Source organism: Pituophis catenifer, unplaced genomic scaffold (assembly GCF_029215685.1).
Source record: "Pituophis catenifer annectens isolate HBS135680 unplaced genomic scaffold, rPitCat1.0.hap2 SCAF_12, whole genome shotgun sequence".
Lineage (NCBI taxonomy): Eukaryota > Metazoa > Chordata > Lepidosauria > Squamata > Colubridae > Pituophis > Pituophis catenifer.
Window position 1 is genome coordinate 24,014,065 of NW_027256892.1, and position 19,152 is coordinate 24,033,216.

At 43.0% G+C, this 19,152-nt stretch overlaps 1 protein-coding gene across 1 annotated transcript in view; it reads right to left on the reverse strand.

Moving 5' to 3' along the window:
- Positions 1-19,152, reverse strand: part of POU2F3 (POU class 2 homeobox 3) — an 84,768-nt gene that overhangs the window by 22,091 nt on the left and 43,525 nt on the right. The window contains 1 exon segment of the mRNA XM_070952355.1: positions 1,324-1,428. Coding sequence (XP_070808456.1) covers positions 1,324-1,428 — 105 coding nt within the window.

The following is a 19,152-nucleotide window of genomic DNA, read 5'->3' on the forward strand; positions in this document are numbered from 1 at the left end:
TCGTTCCCGACTCTAGGGGGCGGTGCTCATCTCCATTTCAAAGCCGAAGAGCCAGCGCTGTCCGAAGACGTCTCCGTGGTCATGTGGCCGGCATGATTCAACGCCAAAGGCGCACGGAACGCTGTTCCCTTCCCACCAAAGGTGGTCCCTATTTTTCTACTCGCATTTTTTTCGTGCTTTCGAACTGCTAGGTTGGCAGAAGCTGGGACAAGGAACGGGAGCTCACCCCGTTACGTGGCACTCGGGATTCGAACCGCTGAACTGCCAACCTTTCGATCGACAAGCTCAGCATCTTATTTACTGAGCTACCGTGCCATGCATATAAACCCCCCCCCCCCTTTAAGTACATAGCTAAATGTCTATGGAGATTCTCAGCCATCCAAGTCATGATTGTCCCAAATATTCTTCTTCCAAGAGGCAACTGGACTTTCTGGTTTTTCTTTGAAGATGTTTCGCTTCTCATCCAAGAAGCTTCTTCAGCTCTGATTGGATGATGGGGAAGGAACGAAGGAAGTGAGAAAGAGAAGGAGGGAGGGAGGGGGGAAGGAAGGAAAGGTAGCTAGCTAGGTAGATAGGAAGGAAGGAAGGAAGGAAGGAAGGACAAGAGGGAAGGAGAAGGAAAAGTGAGAGGGAGGGAGGGAAGAAGGAAGGAAGGACAAGAGGAAGGAAGGAAGGACAAGAGGGAAGGAGAAGGAAAAGTGAGAGGGAGGGAGGGAAGAAGGAAGGAAGGACAAGAGGAAGGAAGGAAGGACAAGAGGGAAGGAGAAGGAAAAGTGAGAGGGAGGGAGGGAAGAAGGAAGGAAGGACAAGAGGGAAGGAAGGAAGGACAAGAGGGAAGGAGAAGGAAAAGTGGGAGGGAGGGAGGGAGGGACGGAGGGAAGGAAGGAGGGAAGGAGAGAGGGAGAGGAAAGAAGGAAGAAACGGAAGTCTATGGAGATTCTTAGTCATCCAGGTTGTCCCAAAGATGCTTTTTCAAAAGGCAATTGGACTTTTTTGTTTCTCCTTGAAGATTTTTCACTTCTCATCCAAGAAGCTTCTTCAGCTCCGTTGAAAAAGCTCCTTTGGGACAATCCTTCTTAAGCGACAAATCCTCAAGAAAAGATTCCATCGCTAGGCATTTTCTTCTATTTATATAACCAGAATGTCCTTCCTGCCATCCATGTTAAGACGACACAACCGATTTTATTCCAACGTGGATCAGAGTCGAAACTATCTTAGTCTGAAGTGCTCCAAGGGTCTTCAGAACAGACCTCCTAGGAAACGCCCCTCCTATTCTCGAACTTGCCATCTGTGCTTGAATGTGTGAAGAGTGCCATCTCTTACCCCAGGAATTTGTCCTCCAGGCATCATGGAAGATCCCTGGGCTAAGTGACTTGATCTGGAAGAGAGGGACGTTTGCAAGGATTCGCTGAGGTCTTCTGTTTTAATCTGCAAGGGTGAACAAAAGAAGCCATGATGAAAAGAAACCAACATCAAACATATCTCAAAAAGCATCCAGTTGGAGAATATTATCTGACGGCTTCAACTGACTTGCTGTGGGATTACAGGGTAGTCAAAGTGATTGGATTGGTGGGCTTGGTGGGCATGGTAGGGGAAGGATACTGCAAAATCCCCATTCCCACCCCACTCTGGGGCCAGCCAGAGGTGGTATTTGCCGGTTCTCCGAACTACTCAAAATTTCTGCTACCGGTTCTCCAGAAACTGCTGGATTTCACCCCTGGATTGAGCCAGCTGTGTGCAGCGGCAGCCAAAAAAGCCAATGCAATCCTAAATTGCATGAACAGAGGGATACAATCAAGATCATGGGAGGTAATAATGCCACTCTATAAAGCCTTAGTAAGACCACACCTAGAGTACTGCATCCAGTTTTGGTCACCACACTATAAAAAAGATGTTGAGACTCTAGAAAGAGTGCAGAGAAGAGCAACCAAGATGATTAAGGGACTAGAGGTTAAAACATACGATGGACGGTTGCAGGAACTGGGCATGGCTAGTCTAGTGAAGAGAAGGACCAGGGGAGGCATGATAGCAGTTTTCCAATATTTGAGGGGTTGCCACAGAGAGGAGGAGGTCAAGCCATTTTCCAAAGCACCTGAAGGCCAGACAAGGAATAATGGATGGAAACTGACCAAGGAGAGATTCAACCTAGAAATGAGGAGGAACTTTCTGACCGTGAGAACAATCAACCCATGGAACAGAAGTTGCCTTCGGAAGTTGTGGGAGCTTCATCACTTGAGACTTTGAGAAAAGATTGGACTGCTATTTGTCAGAAATGGTGTAGGGTCTCCTGCTTGAGTGGGGGGTTGGACTAGATGACCTATAAGGTTCCTTCCAACTCTGTTAATCTGATTGCTCTTCAATTTACATCGGGACAATTTATAAAGCAGGAAAAAAAAAAAAACGCCAGGGAAGAGAGATTTTATGCTTACATTTTCATGGAGATCTCGTTTTTTTCCAGACTGATTTCTAAGGAAATATTTGAACATTCAACTCAAGAGATTCCCAGCCAACCCTCTTCACAGAACCACTCTTCTTACGAGAGACTTCAGATGCCATTTATTTGTGTTTTTATAAAAAAGCAATTCCAATATTTTGCTCCTTAAGCTAAGATGAGTTGGAAGACCACTTGCAATCCTGTCTCCGAAGTAATATCCCGTCCATCAGGATGTCCTCCCGCCAATGACATGAATAGTCATAACATTTGAGTAATGACATCCTGATGCACATCATAGCTTGTGCCAGACAGGTCTGTATCAGGCACTTGGTATAATCTCTTTGGAAACAAAGTCAAATGTTTGTCTAATGATGAATGCATTGATAAACAGAGGAAGGAAAAGACAACAGTCGTCTGAAGCATTTGAGATGCCTCCAGAAATTGTGGGTGCTCCAACGCTGGAGGTTTTTTTTAAATAAGAGATTGGACAACCATTTGTCTGAAATGGACCTGCTTGAACAGGGGTCGGACTAGAAGACCTCCAAAGGTCCCTTCCAACTCTGTTATTCTGAGTTCGGTTGGGTTCAGATTCATGAGCCAAACACAAAACAACCTTCTCCCCATGTCCCCCATCCAACACGTTGGATGGAACATTTGCACATGGAAACCAAGCCCTAGGCATCCAGTTGTTTTGTCCTTGATATTGGATGATAAACTATGACTAATTATCATTGAACAATAGATGGAGAACCGGGGTAAATTGGAACCAGAAACTGTTTATGCACAACAAGAAGATTGGTGCAGTTTCTCAAACTGCCTTCCCCTGCGTTGGTTTTCTTTGACCATTCTCCTTACGTCCTACACGTTTTTCTTGGAAGAATCCATGTAGTTAAAATTTTACTCCTTCCAGATTCCTCTGGAGAAGGAAAAGAATGATCACAACTTGACTCTATCCCAATAAGGGAGCAAGATGTCTCCAACTAGTATTGTGGAAGAGAAGGTACTTCAACCTCCTTTGACCTACTCTAGCTTCGTTGACAAAGAATGACACAAAGGAGGACAGGAGTTAGTCTCCTGCAGCAAAACCCAGCTAAGATGTTTGTGGTTGTGCCTTAAAGAATGAAAAGAACAAAGCAATTTTTTAAAAAAATTGGTGAGCCTTTAAGATGCCATCAAGATTGTTTCTCTGTGTGTTTGGCTCACAGCGTTTTCTCTTGTCATTCTACCTAAGCATTTGGTGCTCAAGGCGACCAGCAGTGACTCTGAAGACCAAACAAACAAATTGAAAGCTCAATTAAACAATCATCCACTTAAAACCTAAAACAATAATTATATAATAAAACCATCATCAAAACTACCTAAAAGGATAAACTGGCAAGGATTGCACCTCGATATCCTTTCTGAAGGTCTGGCCCGATGAAACAGTTGTTGATAAAAGCTTACAACTAATTCTGAATATAAGTGCGGTTACTTTGCTGGGGCATACATTTCGTGGCCAAATAAGTGTTTCATATCTATATAATAAATCTCCAAACGTCGTCTGATATTTTGAGGGAAACCTTCTTTTTTTTTTAATTTTGATTTATATGCCGCCCTTCTCCGGAGACTCAGGGCGGCTTACAATGCGTTAAGCAATAGCCTTCATACTTTTGTATATTTTATACAAAGTCAGCTTATTGCCCCCACAAACTGGGTCCTCATTTCACCTACCTTAGAAAGGATGGAAGGCTGAGTCAACCTTGATCCTTGGAGAGATTCGAACCAGCAGTAATTGCAGGCAGCTGTGTTAATAACAGAGTGCTTAGACCACTGTACTATCAAGGCTCTTTGATTCAACCTTGATTCAAGTGAGAATATTCTGGCTATTTTATAGGATGTTATTTCTTTAGTATATCAAATTACATTCTGGAGCAAAATTTAAAAGCTCTTCAATTTAGTATTTTCAGTTGAAAGCTTGAGGAGCCCACTTAGAATTCTGTCAGTGGTATCTACCGTGTTTCCCCGAAAATAAGACCCTGTCTTATATTTTTTTTGAACCCCGAAATAAGCGCTTGGCCTTATTTTCGGGGAGGTTTTATTATTTTGGGGCGCATGAAGAAAACCAGAGGAAATGGTGGGGACCATCTGTGCATGCGTTTAAATATTTTCGGGGAGGGCTTATTGTAGTGCATACGCTCAAAAGCCCGATTTGGCTTATTATCAGGGGATGTCTTATTTTCGGGGAAACGGGTATATGTATGTATGTATGTATAAATAGAATAGAATAGAGTAACAGAGTTGGAAGGGACCTTGGAGGTCTTTTAGTCCAACCCCCTGCCCAGGCAGGAAACCCTACACCACTTCAGACAAAGGGTTATCCAACCTCTTCTTAAAAATTTCCAGTGTTGGAGCATTCACAACTTCTGGAGGCAAGTTGTTCCACTGATGAATTGTTCTCACTGTCAGGAAATTTCTCCTTAGTTCTAAGTTGCTTCTCTCCTTGATTAGTTTCCACCTATTGCTTCTTGTTCTACCCTCAGGTGCTTTGGAGAATAGCTTGACTCCCTCTTCTTTGGGGCAGCCCCTGAGATATTGGGACACTGCTATCATGTCACCTCAGTCCTTCTTTGCATTAAGCTAGACATACCCAGTTCCTGCAACCGTTCTTCATATGTTTTAGCCTCCAGTCCCCTAATCATCTTTCTTGCTCTTCTCTGCACTCTTTGTGTGTCTGTGTCTCTGTCTGTATAGATGTGTATGTGTGTCTGAATGTTTGCACACACTGTGTGTATAGACGTGTGTGTGTGTGTGTGTGTATAGACGTGTGTGTGTGTGTGTGTATACACACAGAAATATATACATATACACTAATTTTTAGGCTACTCTTTAGGAAGGCTTTCTTAAAAAATATCTATTTTCCCTCTCTACCCAACGGCGTTGGGTAAAAATAGCTAAAAGAATCAACACGCACAATCATAAGCAAACCTTTGCACCTAAAATATTCAGAAACGTCAGAAATAAAAGACGCAAGATGATGGAGCAGGTTCTGCTAAGGAAATGGAGAACTCAAGTCAACACTGTTATTCAATCAAATCTTCAGCTCTTCTGAAGTGATTAATGAACCTGCTTCATCCGAAAAGAAGCACGGAAGCATTGGATGGGATTAAAAGACTTCATGATCAGATACTTCAGCTCCCAAGGTCTTTCGCCTTGACCCCCCCCCCCCGGCCCGGCCCAGATCATCATTTCGTTTTTTTCATCCCGTCATTAGTCTAGGATGATTTTCTTCAGTCGGTCTGAGTCAGCAGGACTCAGCAAGTTTATCCATCATTGCAAAACGGTAAAAGATGAAATATGCAGCCCTCCTCCTTTTCAGCAAATTGCAAAGTCATCTTTCCTAGAGGGGATTGTTCGTTATATTCAGCTTTATTCTCAGTCCCGTATGAATGTATTTCATTTGTAATCGGCAGAAAGATTTTTTATTCACCTAAAATGACTGAAGCCTACCATCGCCCCAAATTGTCTTTCACTGTTTTTTTTTTTTTGGTAAATGATTTTTTTTTGTTATTATACAATTAATATTTAAGCTGGGTCAGCCACCTGGGAGAAGGCTCACATGCCCTTTAGATAAAATAATAATAATAATAATTATTATTATTATTGGTCCACAACACACCTGACATAACAATAGTTGAAAAGAAAAAAAAGTATGGTTCATTGACATTGCAATACCTGGTGATGCACGAATTGAAGATAAGCAGCAAGAAAAAATCATAAAGTACCGGGACTTACAAATTGAAGTTGAGCGACTGTGGAAAAAGAAATCGTGTGTTGTCCCAATTGTAATTGGAGCCCTCGGAGCAATACCCAAAGGGCTACCCCGCTATTTAGAAATTCTAAATTTACCGGACTTGAACATTTTGACTCTACAAAAAACCACCTTACTCGGAACAGCTTACATCCTCCGACGATACCTTAACAGTTCCTAGGTCCTTGGTTAGGACTCGAGCTGCTGAGCTATTAACCAGCCTCAAAGGCTGTGAATCTCACTAAAGATTAACCAATAAATAATAATAATAATAATAATAATAATAATAATAATAATAATAATAATAATCCCATAATAGAATGGAATGGAATGGAATGGAATGGAATGGAATGGAGTGGAATGGAGTGGAGTGGAGTGGAATGGAATGGAGTGAAAGAGAAGAGAAGAGAGAAGAGAAGAGAAGAGAAGAGAAGAGAAGAGAAGAGAAGAGAAGAGAAGAGAAGAGAAGAGAGATTGGAATAAATAGAGAATAAAATGGAATGGAACGAAATGGAACGGAACGGAACAGAAGAGAATGGAACAGAATGGAACAGAATGGAACAGAATAATGAAATAGAATAGAAGGGAAGGGAAGGGGGGAGGGGAGGGGAGAGGAAAGGGAGAGAGGAGAGGAGAGAAGAGAAAAGAAGAGAGGAGAGGAGGAGAGGAGAGGAGAGGAGAAGAGGAAGAAGAGAAGAGAAGAGAAGAGAAGAGAAGAGAAGGGAAGAGAGATTGGAATAAATAGAGAACGGAACGGAATGGAACAGAGTAGAGTAGAGTAGAGTAGAATAGAGTAGAATAGAATAGAATAGAATAGAATAATGGATAGAATAATGGATAGAATAGAATAGTGGATAGGATAAGATAGGATAGGATAGGATAGGATAGGATAGGATAGGATAGGATAGAATTCTATATTGGCCAGGTGTGATTGGACACACAAGGCCTTTGTCTTCGGTGAATAAGCTCTCAGTGTGCATAAAAAATACATCCATCCTACTGCCAAGTATGCTTTCCAATGGCTTCCTTCCCCATTGTTGCAAGCTAACACACATTTGGAAACAAAGGATAAGTGTGCCTTTATCCAACCAACTTTTGCAAAGTTATACAACTGTCAGAGAGAGAAAAAAGAAAAAAACTTATAGTTCAGATCAGAGGCTGACACCGAATAAAACAGCCGAACTGCGTAAGTATTATTTACTAGATTTCAAATCCCTCCGGTGACACATGTACTTGGGATGGATGATGCAAGGAAAAAAAAAATTGCTTGCTCAAATCCCAGGGCAGGCCTGCCTCCTGCCATCTGGCTACAGCTCCCTGAAAAAGCGGGCTGTGGACCCAGAAATCTGGCGCTCCAGAAGAGTAAAAAAATCTGCCCCAAAAAACAGAAAAAAAGCATCATCCCATGCCATTAGTGCAATACACCCCAAGACCAGCAGAGGGCGAGGAGAGTTTTGATAGAGTCTAGACTCTAGAACATTGGCAAAAAAAGAGATAATTAAATTGTACCAGGGATTTGACTGTAGAGAGTTCAGCATGCTAAAAAAAAAAAAAAAACACAAAAAAACCACCCTGTAAAACATGGAGAAAGCCACTTTTATGGCGGGGAGGATACATTGCAAGAGAAAAAGAGAAAGAAAGAGAAAGAGGAGAAAGAAAAAGAAAGGAGAAAAGAGAGAAAGAGGAGAAAGAAAAAGAAAGGAGAAAGAAAAAGGAGAAAGAAAAAGAAAGAGGAGAAAGAAAAAGAGAAAGAAAGAAAGAGGAGAAAGAAGAAGAAAGAGGAGAAAAGAGAAAGGAGAAAGAAAAAGAGAAAGAAGAGAAAGAGGAGAAAGAAAAAGAAAGGAGAAAGAAAAAGGAGAAAGAAAGAAAGAGGAGAAAGAAAAAGAAAGGAGAAAGAAAGAGGAGAAAGAAAAAGAGAAAGAGGAGAAAGAAAAAGAAAGGAGAAAGAAAGGAGAAAGAAAAAGAAAGGAGAAAGAAAAAGAAAGGAGAAAGAAAGAGAAAGAGGAGAAAGAAAGAAAGAAAGAAAGAAAAGAAAAAAAAGGAAGAAAGAGAAAGAGGAAATAAAAAGAGGAAAGAGGGAGCTCTATCACTGGAGGTTTCCAAAAAAAGATTGCACAGCCATTTGTTTGAAATGGAATAGGATTTCCTGCTTGAGTAGTGGGTGGGACTAGAAGACCTCCAAGGTCCCTTCCAACTCTGTTATCCTCTTACTCTGCCTACTGGTATAGAGTTGCTAGCAGCATTTTGACCTTCACGCATGGTCTCTAGATCAGGGCATGAATGCAAATTAAAACACCTCCGAGACAAGATTGTTACGATGAAAATGAGCATTCATCCCCTTTGCAACTGATTCTGCTGCCCGAGTGCATGATCAGTCTGACATTTTCCTAACATTATGAGATCTTTTCTCGCCCAACCTTATGAGATCTTTCATTACCGATCAATGCAGCCGGGTATTTGAGAGGGGGAGGAGGAGGAGGAGAGAGGAGGAGGAGGAGGCGGCCCTTTCCCTGGACTAAGGATAACAAGAAAAGTTATACCTCTTATCACTTGTTCTTTCTCAGCACGTTGCCAGCAATGTTCTTGCACCACAAATAATTGGCCCTTCTCTGCGGCCACAACTCCTGAAGGACCAAAGAAGCCAGCTGGAGATACATGTAGTCTTTTCAAGTCCAGCTCCGTTAAACCAATACCCCCCAAAATATCCAGCAGGTAAAGAGAGAGAGAGAGAGAGAGAGAGAGAGAAGAAAAGATAGATAGATAGATAGATAGATAGATAGAGAGAGAGAGAGAGAGAGAGAGAGAGAGAGAGAGAGAGAGGGAGGGAGAAGGAGAGGGAGAAAAGAAGAGGTTGGCTCCTAGAAAAGTACTTCTTTCTTTCCCTGTTGAACAAGAGAGGCCAATGGCCCGGAGTGTGGAAGGAACGCAAGACTTTTCCAAAGTGAAATCAATTTTTTTTCCCCTGCTGCCAAAAGAGAAGAAGAGCTTGGAAGCGCTCCAAGCAGAAATATGGGCGTGTTGAAACTCTGCTCTAAACAACATGGGAAAAATAAGGTAAGGTTGGCATGAGAAAGTCGAGTCAGATCAAGATGGGCACTTCAATGCCTTTGAAGTATTGAAGCGTTGCCCCCCTTTTCTTCAGGTCCAACGTGTCCATGGAGAACCTCAACACATCTGGAGAACTTCGCATGGGCTCCGCCTGGTTTCTGTACTTTCTCCCGAAGGTTGGCTCATCCCCTCTCACCGATCAGTTCCAAAGGCAACCAAACCATCCAAGCTGGGAATGCAGAGCCAACCTTTTAACAAAACCCCAGCTGCATATGCAGATCCATAAGAAAATCGGATGCAGATTAGCAAAACAAAGACCCAAATCGTGTTAGGCTTCTTGACATCCGAGACTGAAATGTGTTAGTCAGATGAACTGAGGTGTAAAAGGAGAAGAGGTGATTCAAACTTTCCTTCCGTGTCAGCTCTAGAAATATTTCGCAGGAGAAAAACACAGGGAACCAGGAAGTACGGTGATTGTAAGGTGGTCCTTGGCTTTTAACAAAATGTAGCTCTCAAAACAAATTTCCTCATCTTTGTAGCTGCTATAGGAGGAGGCAAACTAAATTCGTGGAATTTCTTCCTGGGATTCGACTTAATGTAGGACATTTCAGGATAAGCTTCAGGGGAATGGAAAGGAACACCCCAAGAACAAGGCCCACGAACAGAACTAGGAATCACAAATACAAAACGTTAGGCACACTGTGCACAGAGCATTAAAAGATTTGGCGGTGTAGAACCCAGTTGAGTTGAGATGATGGCACCGTCAGAGTCTAGTTTTGGAGAAGGAGGGTGGAACCTTACTCAATAGGGGAAAAAAACCAACAACAACCAAGAAATTATCTGCCAGGTAGCAGAGCTGATTTAACACATCTGGAAGTAGCTGAAAGTCATGCACGTTAGAGATTATTAATAATCCATAAGATTATTTATTCAAAAATCTGGGTAATGGAATTGTCCCCAGATTGAATGCAGATCTTCCTTCTCTGATGTACCTCAGGTGATGTATTTTTGCTCTCTCTATCTCTCTTGATCCCTTGCTCCTGTCCTGCAACCTCCTACCCCCAGCATTATCAGCTCTTAAACCTATTCCTTTCATTTTGGAGGAATGGCGTAAGTCCTTTTGTAAATGGATTTTCATGATGTTCATCTTACTTTATGGCCAAGTTTCCATCTTGCTAGCTACTGTCATGGAGAAAGAGAGAAGGAAGAGGAGGAGGAGGGGGAAGAGGAGGAGAAGAAGAAGAAGAAGAAGAGAAGGAGGAGATGATGAAGAAGGAGGAGGAGGAGGAGAAGGAGAAGAAGAGGAGGAGGAGGAGATGATGAAGAAGGAGGAGGAGGAGGAGAAGAAGAAGAAGAGGAGAAGGAGGAGGAGATGATGAAGAAGGAGGAGGAGAAGGAGGAGGAGAAGGAGAAGAAGAGGAGGAGGAGGAGGAGATGATGAAGGAGGAGGAGGAGGAGGAGAAGGAGAAGAAGAGGAGAAGGAGGAGGAGATGATGAAGAAGGAGGAGGAGGAGGAGGAGAAGGAGAAGAAGAGGAGAAGGAGGAGGAGATGATGAAGAAGGAGGAGGAGGAGGAGGAGGAGACAGTCTATATATCAATCATGCTAAGCCACTATGCTAAACACTATGCACGTGGTATGAATCCTGCCAATTGGGTATGCCATAAACCACAACTAAAACAAGACTGGCTAGGATAGGCTAGTTAGAAATTTTCCTAAATAATGGTTTCAAAACTTGGGGTCAGTGGGACTTTCTTTGAAGCCCATCAACTGGAAGACTAAGTGCATTTCATTGGCCTCTGTGAGAATAGACTACTGGACTAGATAAGCCAGGATTTTGGCCCAGGTTACGTTCCTACATTCAAAAGACCCTCACATTGCTTAGCCAGAGTTTGAGACTTATTTTAGATAGCAAACCTGACCCAATTAAAGATGGTGGCGTGTAGAAGAATTTGGTTTCAAATTCATGTTGACTTCTCATGTAACAAACTCATTAAAATGTAATTTGTGCTGTGGCTTATGAACCAGATAATCTTTTATAGTAATTAGTATATTATTATGAACCTAATTTACATCTCTTTAAATGTCTTGTTTTAGGAGGGAAAAAAAATGTTTCCTATGCTTGATGTCGGAGGCTGGTGGAGAGTACTTCCTTTCCCAAGTGCTCACAAACCAGAATGGTTTGGTTTAAACAGCAGGATCAACCCAAACCGAAGGAAGCAAGTGATGTAATTTCCACCAACAGATTTCTCCTCCTGTTGGTCTGGAAAACTGTCACCTGGCGGACGATTGTCACATGCGATAGCAATTTCCATCAATTCATTCTATTCATCCATGTTAGGCTTCTATCTCTCCTCTAGGTCAGTGATGGTGAACCTTTTCGGCACCGAGTGCCCAAACTGGAACGCACGTGCATATGTATGCGTGTGTGTGTATGTGCCAGAGTGCTGGAAACCCAAACGCCAGCTGGCTGACGCGCACATACCTGGGGTTTTTTTTGCCGTTTTTGGGGCTGTTTTTCAGGCCTTTTTCAGAATATTTTTCTGGCCGTTTTCCCGCTGTTTTTTGGGAAATGAAAAACAGCCCAGAAAACGCCCCCCAAAAGGCTCGGAAACACTGGAAAGCAGCCCAAAAATGGCCCGAAAAAGGCCCTGAAAACACTCCAAAATAACAGCTGGGAAAACGGCCTGAGAAAGGCCCGAAAACAGCCCACAAAATGGTCTGTTTTTTGGCCATTTTTTTGGCTGTTTTTCAGGCCTTTTTCACGTAATTTTTCAGGCTGTTTTCCCACTGTTTTTGGGGAAATGAAAAACAGCCCAAAAACAGCCCAGAAAACAGACCGAAAATGGCTCAGAAACACTGGAAAACAGCCCAAAAATGGCCCGAAAAAGGCCCTGAAAACAGTCTGAAAAACAGCCTGGAAAATGGCCCGAGAAAGGCCTGTGAAAGGCCAGAAAACAGCCCCCCAAATGGTCTGTTTTTTGGGCGTTTTTTGGGCTGTTTTTCAGGCCTTTTTCAGGCCATTTTTCAGGCTGTTTTCCCGCTTTTTGGGGGGAAATGAAAAACAGCCCAAAAACAGCCCAGAAAACAACCCGAAAAAGCCTCGAAAAATAGCCCCAAAAGGCCCTGAAAACAGTCCAAAAAAAAAACAGCCTGGGAAACGGCCTGAGAAAGGGCTGAGAAAGGCCTGAAAACAGCCACAAAAATGGTCTGTTTTGGGGCATTTTTCAGGCTGTTTTCCGGTGCTCCAGTGCCCGTGGAGACCAGCTGGCTGGCACGGATGTGCGTGCCAAAAACTACTGGCGACTATACGCGTGCCCACAGAGAGGGCTCTGCCTGCCACCTGTGCCATCACAGCTCTAGGTTATTCACCCTAAGAAACGATCTATTTCTTTTCATGATCTACATTTTTCTTAAATCCGGGGGAAAAAAATATTCCTCCTCTTGTCTGCGACCTCTCCTATTCCAGTGGAAGCCAATGAAGTTGCAATGACAGAGTTGATATCATCTTTGGGGAAAGCAATAGAGAGCTCTATGACTCCAGAAGAATAAATGCAGACATCTTAACAACGTACAAGCTCAATGAGTTAAGACTTATGGGAATATGTATAACTGTGTAATTGGATACATCACTATGAAACAGAGGCTTCAAATGATTGAATATATATAACTGTTTTATTGTATAATGTACTTTTTTTGTTGTGCTTTGTTATATATGTTTTGTGTGTGTTTTATTTATTTGTTAATAAAGTTTATAAAAATTTTTTTTAAAAAAAGCTCCCCCCACCACACACACGTTAAAACACAGACGGTGGCAGAGAGGTGTTAGTTGGGAATGATGGACGTTGAGGTCCCACGTATCTATGGAGGCTACCAAATCGGGAAGAGGCACGGAATTCCTTGGGTCACTCTATAAAATGTGTCCAAACGGATGGAAGAAAACAACAACCATCAACAGCTCCTCGAACAACAGATGGAGGGAGATGGAAGACGATCAAAGCCGACTTGCATAACTCGTTTGAGGAAGGTGTTTCATAAACATTTCACAAGAATTACGAAGGGAGAACATCTCCCAACCTGCCTGTAATTACCGCTCCAGCTCGTCCTTAGCAAAAAGGTGAAATCGACAGAATACAGCTAATCATAATTGGAGGAGAAGAGTCCTCTTTGTAACCGATCCATAAACTTTTGGCAATCAGAAAGAGCTCAGGAAGACATGGGATCAACCCAGCTGTGTGAAGTTCAGCTTCACCCTGAACCAGTTACGGGAACAGGAGCGATGCCTGGCCAGGCCTGAATGGGAAGGGTTGAAGTGAACTACACTGATACAGGTGTAGATAGCCAAAAGTAGGCAGATGCCTCCAGACCTGTCAAACCAACTTGAGAAGTCTTATTTACTCTGCCTTCTCGTCAACATGAAGCCAACTAACTCATCTTGCTTAACAATTTTTGGAAAAAGAAAGACCTGTTGAAATTCTGATTCAGATGCTTTGGAGAAAGTTACAAGTTCTCAACGGGAAGCTCCTTAAGTTGGTTAGTGGTGGACCTGCCTGATATGATCTACACATGGTCTCACATCCCTAAGAAGATTCTCCCTTTCCTTTCTTCCTTCCCTTCCAACATTCACATTCATCTCCTTATTCATGATTTGAAGAGTCTCCAAAGCTTTGTCTACCTTGTCTTCATTTCTTCTTCTTCTTTTTTTTTTTTGCATAAAACTTTCTCACTGGCCAACCTACTATCCCCCAAATCTTTCTTGATTTGTCTATGTTCCTCCAAAGCTTTCCCTCATATTAATTAATCAGAATAGAGTTGGAAGGGACCTTGGAGGTCTTCTAGTCCAACTCCCTGCTCAAGCAGGAGATCCGTTACCATTTCAGACAGATGGCTGTCCAGTCTCTTCTTAAAAGCCTCCAGTGATGGAGCACCCATAACTTCTGGAGGCAATTTCTGTTCCACTGGTTAATTGTTCTCACTGTTAGGAAGTTTCTTCTCAATTCCAGATAGCTTCTCTCTTTGATTCATTTCCATCCATTATTCCTTGTCTGGCCTCCAGGTGCTTTGGAGAATAGAGATCATTAAGGCCTTCCGGATGGTTCTCAGAAAATCAGGGCTCATCATATAGACACCATAACTTCAAACAGTCCTAGCTTATAAATACGAACAGCTACGCTATTGCCACTTGTTACGTGTGTCAACTTGCACAATGATCAAGGTTTAGCAAATGCCAAAAATAGATGATGGAAGAAGACCAGGTCAGGAGTAGAGAAATCCAATCATGCTATCTCATAATCCGCAATCTGGTAGAAATAAGATGAAATTGCAACACAGGGGAATATTTCTGCCAATATTTCTGCCTCTTCATGCATTGTTTCTATTTGGAACAACTTGAAAAGGATGTTCCATTGAGCTAAGTTGTCAAGATATTGTCCTCGCCAGTGATGGGATTCAAATAATTTAACAACCGGTTCTCTGCCCTAATGACCAGCTGGGTAGGTGTGGTTCGGTGGTCATGTGACCGTGTGGATGTAACCAACTCAATGTTACATCGATGGGCGCTTCGCCTTAGCTGTTACAATGTAACAAGGGTTAAGCAGAGAGGCAGTTTCTGTAAACAGGGCAATAAAGATTAGGCTAGAAATAACAGCAGAATGTTTCCTTCCTGCCTTCCTTACAGGATTAGCCCTGTAAAGTGGGCAAAAAACAAAATAAGATTTCTTCCAACAACTGATTCTCCGAACTGCTTAGAAAGTTAACAACCGGTTCTCCCGAATAGGTGCGAACTGGCTGAAGCCCACCACTGGTCCTCGCTCTGATTTGACTTTGTGATTCTATGCCACCAGAAAAGATTGCATACGACAGCGTTGTACAAGTAAAATTATCCCTAATTTGTCAAATGATATAGCAGAAGAGAATAGTGAATTGTGGGGTTCGTGGTGCTTGGTTTTTTTCTTTCAGGTGTTTCATTACCCAACTAGGTAACATTATCAGTGCTAGAAGGGAGTAGGATAGAGAGTCAACTCTATTCAAGCCAGGTTCTATTTACCTTTATTACTTGTTCACAACGGAGCCGTGCGCACATGTGCAGAAGCATTGTGATGACGTCGGGGTCGGTGGGCGGAGTCCCCCTCCGGTTTTACTACCAGTTCTATAGAACCAGTGTGAACCGGGACAACCCACCACTGATTCAAGCCCTAAAGAAGTTACCTAGTTCAGTAATAAAACATCTGCAAGAAAACAACCAAGCTCAGAGAGCACCAAGGAACCTAGAGTTCAAATCCGAGTTACAAATAATCTTTTCTGCTGGTACAATGAAAACATGACACAATTAAGGGGAATGAGTAACAATTTAGCTTCCTAACCAGCCTCCAAGGAGAAAGTATTTTGCATAAATTATTTTTTTTTTATTTTGCTGTTAAATATTCAGTCAAGGAAATGTAGCAGAAGCCCAATGAAAATATTATGTCAACATTACCAATATTCTCTTAGGACAATCTTCATCACAGGCGCCTTCCAGATGTAGGATGGGATTTTTATCCTGCACCATCTGAGAATGACGGATACCATAATACAGCCCAACTAGAGTCTCCAATTTTTGTGGCAAATGTGATTTGTTTGCTTTATTTATGTCCAGCAACCCTCCATGTAGACTTATGGTAGGTCCTTCAACAGTGACATATTTTCCACTTTGTTTCTTCTAAAGTCTGGAGGTTCTAACTGGACTTATGGACAAGGACAGGATGTGGCCCAAGACGAGAACTGAGAAGGAATGTATGGGGCAATTGAGAAGAAGGACTGAGAAGAAAAGAAGGACTAGGAGTGACATGATAGCGGTGTTCCAATATCTCAGGGGCTGCCACAAAGAAGAGGGAGGTCAACCTATTCTCCAAAGCCCCTGAAGGCAGGAAAAGAAGCAACGGATGGAAACTAATCAAGGAGAGAAGCAACCTAGAACTAAAGAGAAAGTTCCTGACAGTCAAAACAATTAATCTGTGGAAGTTGTGATGCTTCATCATTGGAGGTTTTTAAGAAGAGATTGGACAACCATTTGACTGAAATGATATAGAGTCTTCTGCTCAAGCAGGGGGTTGGACTAGAAGACCTCCAAGATCCCTTTCAACTCTGTTCTTCAGTTAAGTCTCTCAGTTTTAGCTTTGGGTGGCCCCAGAAGAAAGGTCTCCCCACTCTCACGCTCTTGATTAGCACATTCCCATGCACATGGCTCTTTCCCTCGGGACATGGCAGCTGGCCTTTATCAGGAGATCTTTCCAAGCACAAGAACTGGAAGAGAAAGGTTGCTCTTTTCAACCCAACCCAACCTAACATCTTTGTTGTGTAGGCAATGAAATACACCATGGTTTGCGAAGACGATAGATGTGGGTTGTAGTTCGGTTCGGAGATGAAGCATCACAAGTTGTTAAAAGCAATGTTGGGTGTGTGGTTTTTCTCACAGGGGACAGTGGGCAGCTGAATGACCCAATCCTTCAACAACGTTGTTTGCTTGCAGAAACTGAACTCGCTTCTGCTGCGATATCACCCTCTGGGTTAAGTTGTGGACCTTGTAACCATCGCCTTAGGCATGTGGCGGCTCAGTGGCTAAGACACTGAGCTTGTCGATCGAAAGGTCGGCAGTTCAGCGGTTCGAATCCCTAGTGCCGCGTGATGGGGTGAGCTCCCGTGACTTGTCCCAGCTTCTGCCAACCTAGCAGTTTGAAAGCACGTAAAAAAACGCAAGTAGAAAAATAGGGACCACCTTCGGTGGGAAGGTAACAGCATCCCGTGTGCCTTTGGCGTTGAGTCATGCTGGCCACATGACCACGGAGACGTCTTCGGACAGTGCTGGCTCTTCGGCTTTGAAACGGAGATGAGCACCGCCCCCTAGAGTTGGGAACAACTAGCACATATGTGCGAGGGGAACCTTTACCTTTACCTAACCATCGCCTTGTTCCGTTGAGAATCAGCAAGGCGTTCAACACCATCAAAGCGGAAACCAGCCAGAGCATAGAAAAGTTCAAAGAATCGGTGCAAGATTCGAGAGATGAGGAGAGACTTGGCCCAAGACTCAGATATCATCAAAATGTTTTTTAAAAAAACGAAACCCAGTAGCTTCAAAGGGAGCTTGACTCCTTTCCTTCGGAAGAGAGGTTTCAAAACAAATGCATTAACATTTTTGATGCCGCTGTAACAATTTTTTCAACATCTCTTGGCATTTCTACCCTGGTATCACTTGCTGCGCATTCAGTTTCAAAGGAAAAGGAGGAGTCAGCTCGGAGATCCCGTCAGCAAATTCTTCAGCTTTGCTTACTAGGACTCTTTTTCCAAGAAACCCAAGTTGAAGAGACTTTGCTTTGGTTCAACATCTGTTGCCTGTCCAACATCTGTGGCACAACCTATATAATTAAGACCTTCAGGTCACACTGACTTTGGATAACCTGTCCAATTCGGATTTTATTTTGCTTTTAAAGAGGAAGCCATCCCATTCACTAAAGCAATATAGGGCACCAGTCAAGCAAGTTTTTACAGGCCCATCCCAGCTATCTTTGATCTCAGCCACTCTTTGGCATTCTTCATGGCAGGCTACATGTTACAGGAGAAATTGCCAATGGAAATGGAAGCAACCCTTCTTCAAGTTACCCCCTTAGGTAGGGACTCAAAACAGATCTATTCTCTCAGAACTTTCTGTCTTGGTGTGCCTACTTCATATCTCTAATATTCTTTCAAAGAAGATCTTTACAACACCTTTGCAAACACCAGTTCTCAACGGGTGGATTGTGATGTCATCACAGAGGGTCAGCGAAGGCTTAAAAAAATGTTATGATGGTCCGTGGCAACAAAAGGTATATAAAAGTGAGGTACTAACTCCACTCTATAAAGCCTTAACAAGACGACACTTGGAATACTGCATTCAGTTTTGGTCACCACATTATAAAAAAGAGGTTGAGACTCTAGAAAAAATGCAGAGAAGAGCAACCAGGATGATTAGGGGACTGGAGGCTAAAACATGCGATGGACGGTTGCAGGAACTGGGCCTGGCTAGTCTAGTGAAGAGAAGGACCAGGGGAGACATGATAGCAGTCTTCCAATATTTGAGGGGCTGCCACAGAGAGGAGGGGGTCAAGCTATTTTCCAAGGCACCTGAAGGCCAGACAAGGAATAATGGATGGAAACTGACCAAGGAGAGATTCAACCTGGAAATAAGGAGGAATTTCCTGACAGTGAGAACAATCAACCCATGGAACAGAAGTTGCCTTCAGAAGTTGTGGGAGCTTCATCACTGGAGGCTTTCAAGAAGAGACTGGACTGCCATTTGTCAGAAATGGGGTAGGGTCTCCTGCTTGGGCGGGCGGTTGGACTAGATGACCTCCAAGGTCCCTTCCAACTCTGTTAATCTGTTATCTGTTAAAAGGGGTCCAGGAGGAAGAATAGGTTGAGAACCACTGTTGTTTTACGGTACTTTGTGAATTCTCCAGACCTACCATCCATGACACCTGTATTTTCTGAATGCATAAGAACAGCTGGCTGGTAAACATTTAAAAATATTGCATGTTCCCACCTGGTTATCCTCCCCTCTGACCTCTTTCCAGGTGTTGCTCCTGAGATCTTTCTTTATAGCCCACTAATTTCAGGTTTCTCCTCTTTCCCATCAAAGCTTGGCACAACCACACCTCTTCCCACCTGAGCACTTATCTTTCACCTCCTCTCCCTGATCTGACTTTTCTCCTTATCACTTTTTTTTCCCCTGAAGGTCCTCACTGTTGTTGTTCCTGATGTTGGGACAGCCCTCTTTTTCTCCTTATCACATTCTTGTTGGCTTCTGCCGTGGTAAGACTCCAATGGACCATGTCCTCAGTTGATTATTGGATTCTCCGTCCAAGGAAGAGGATC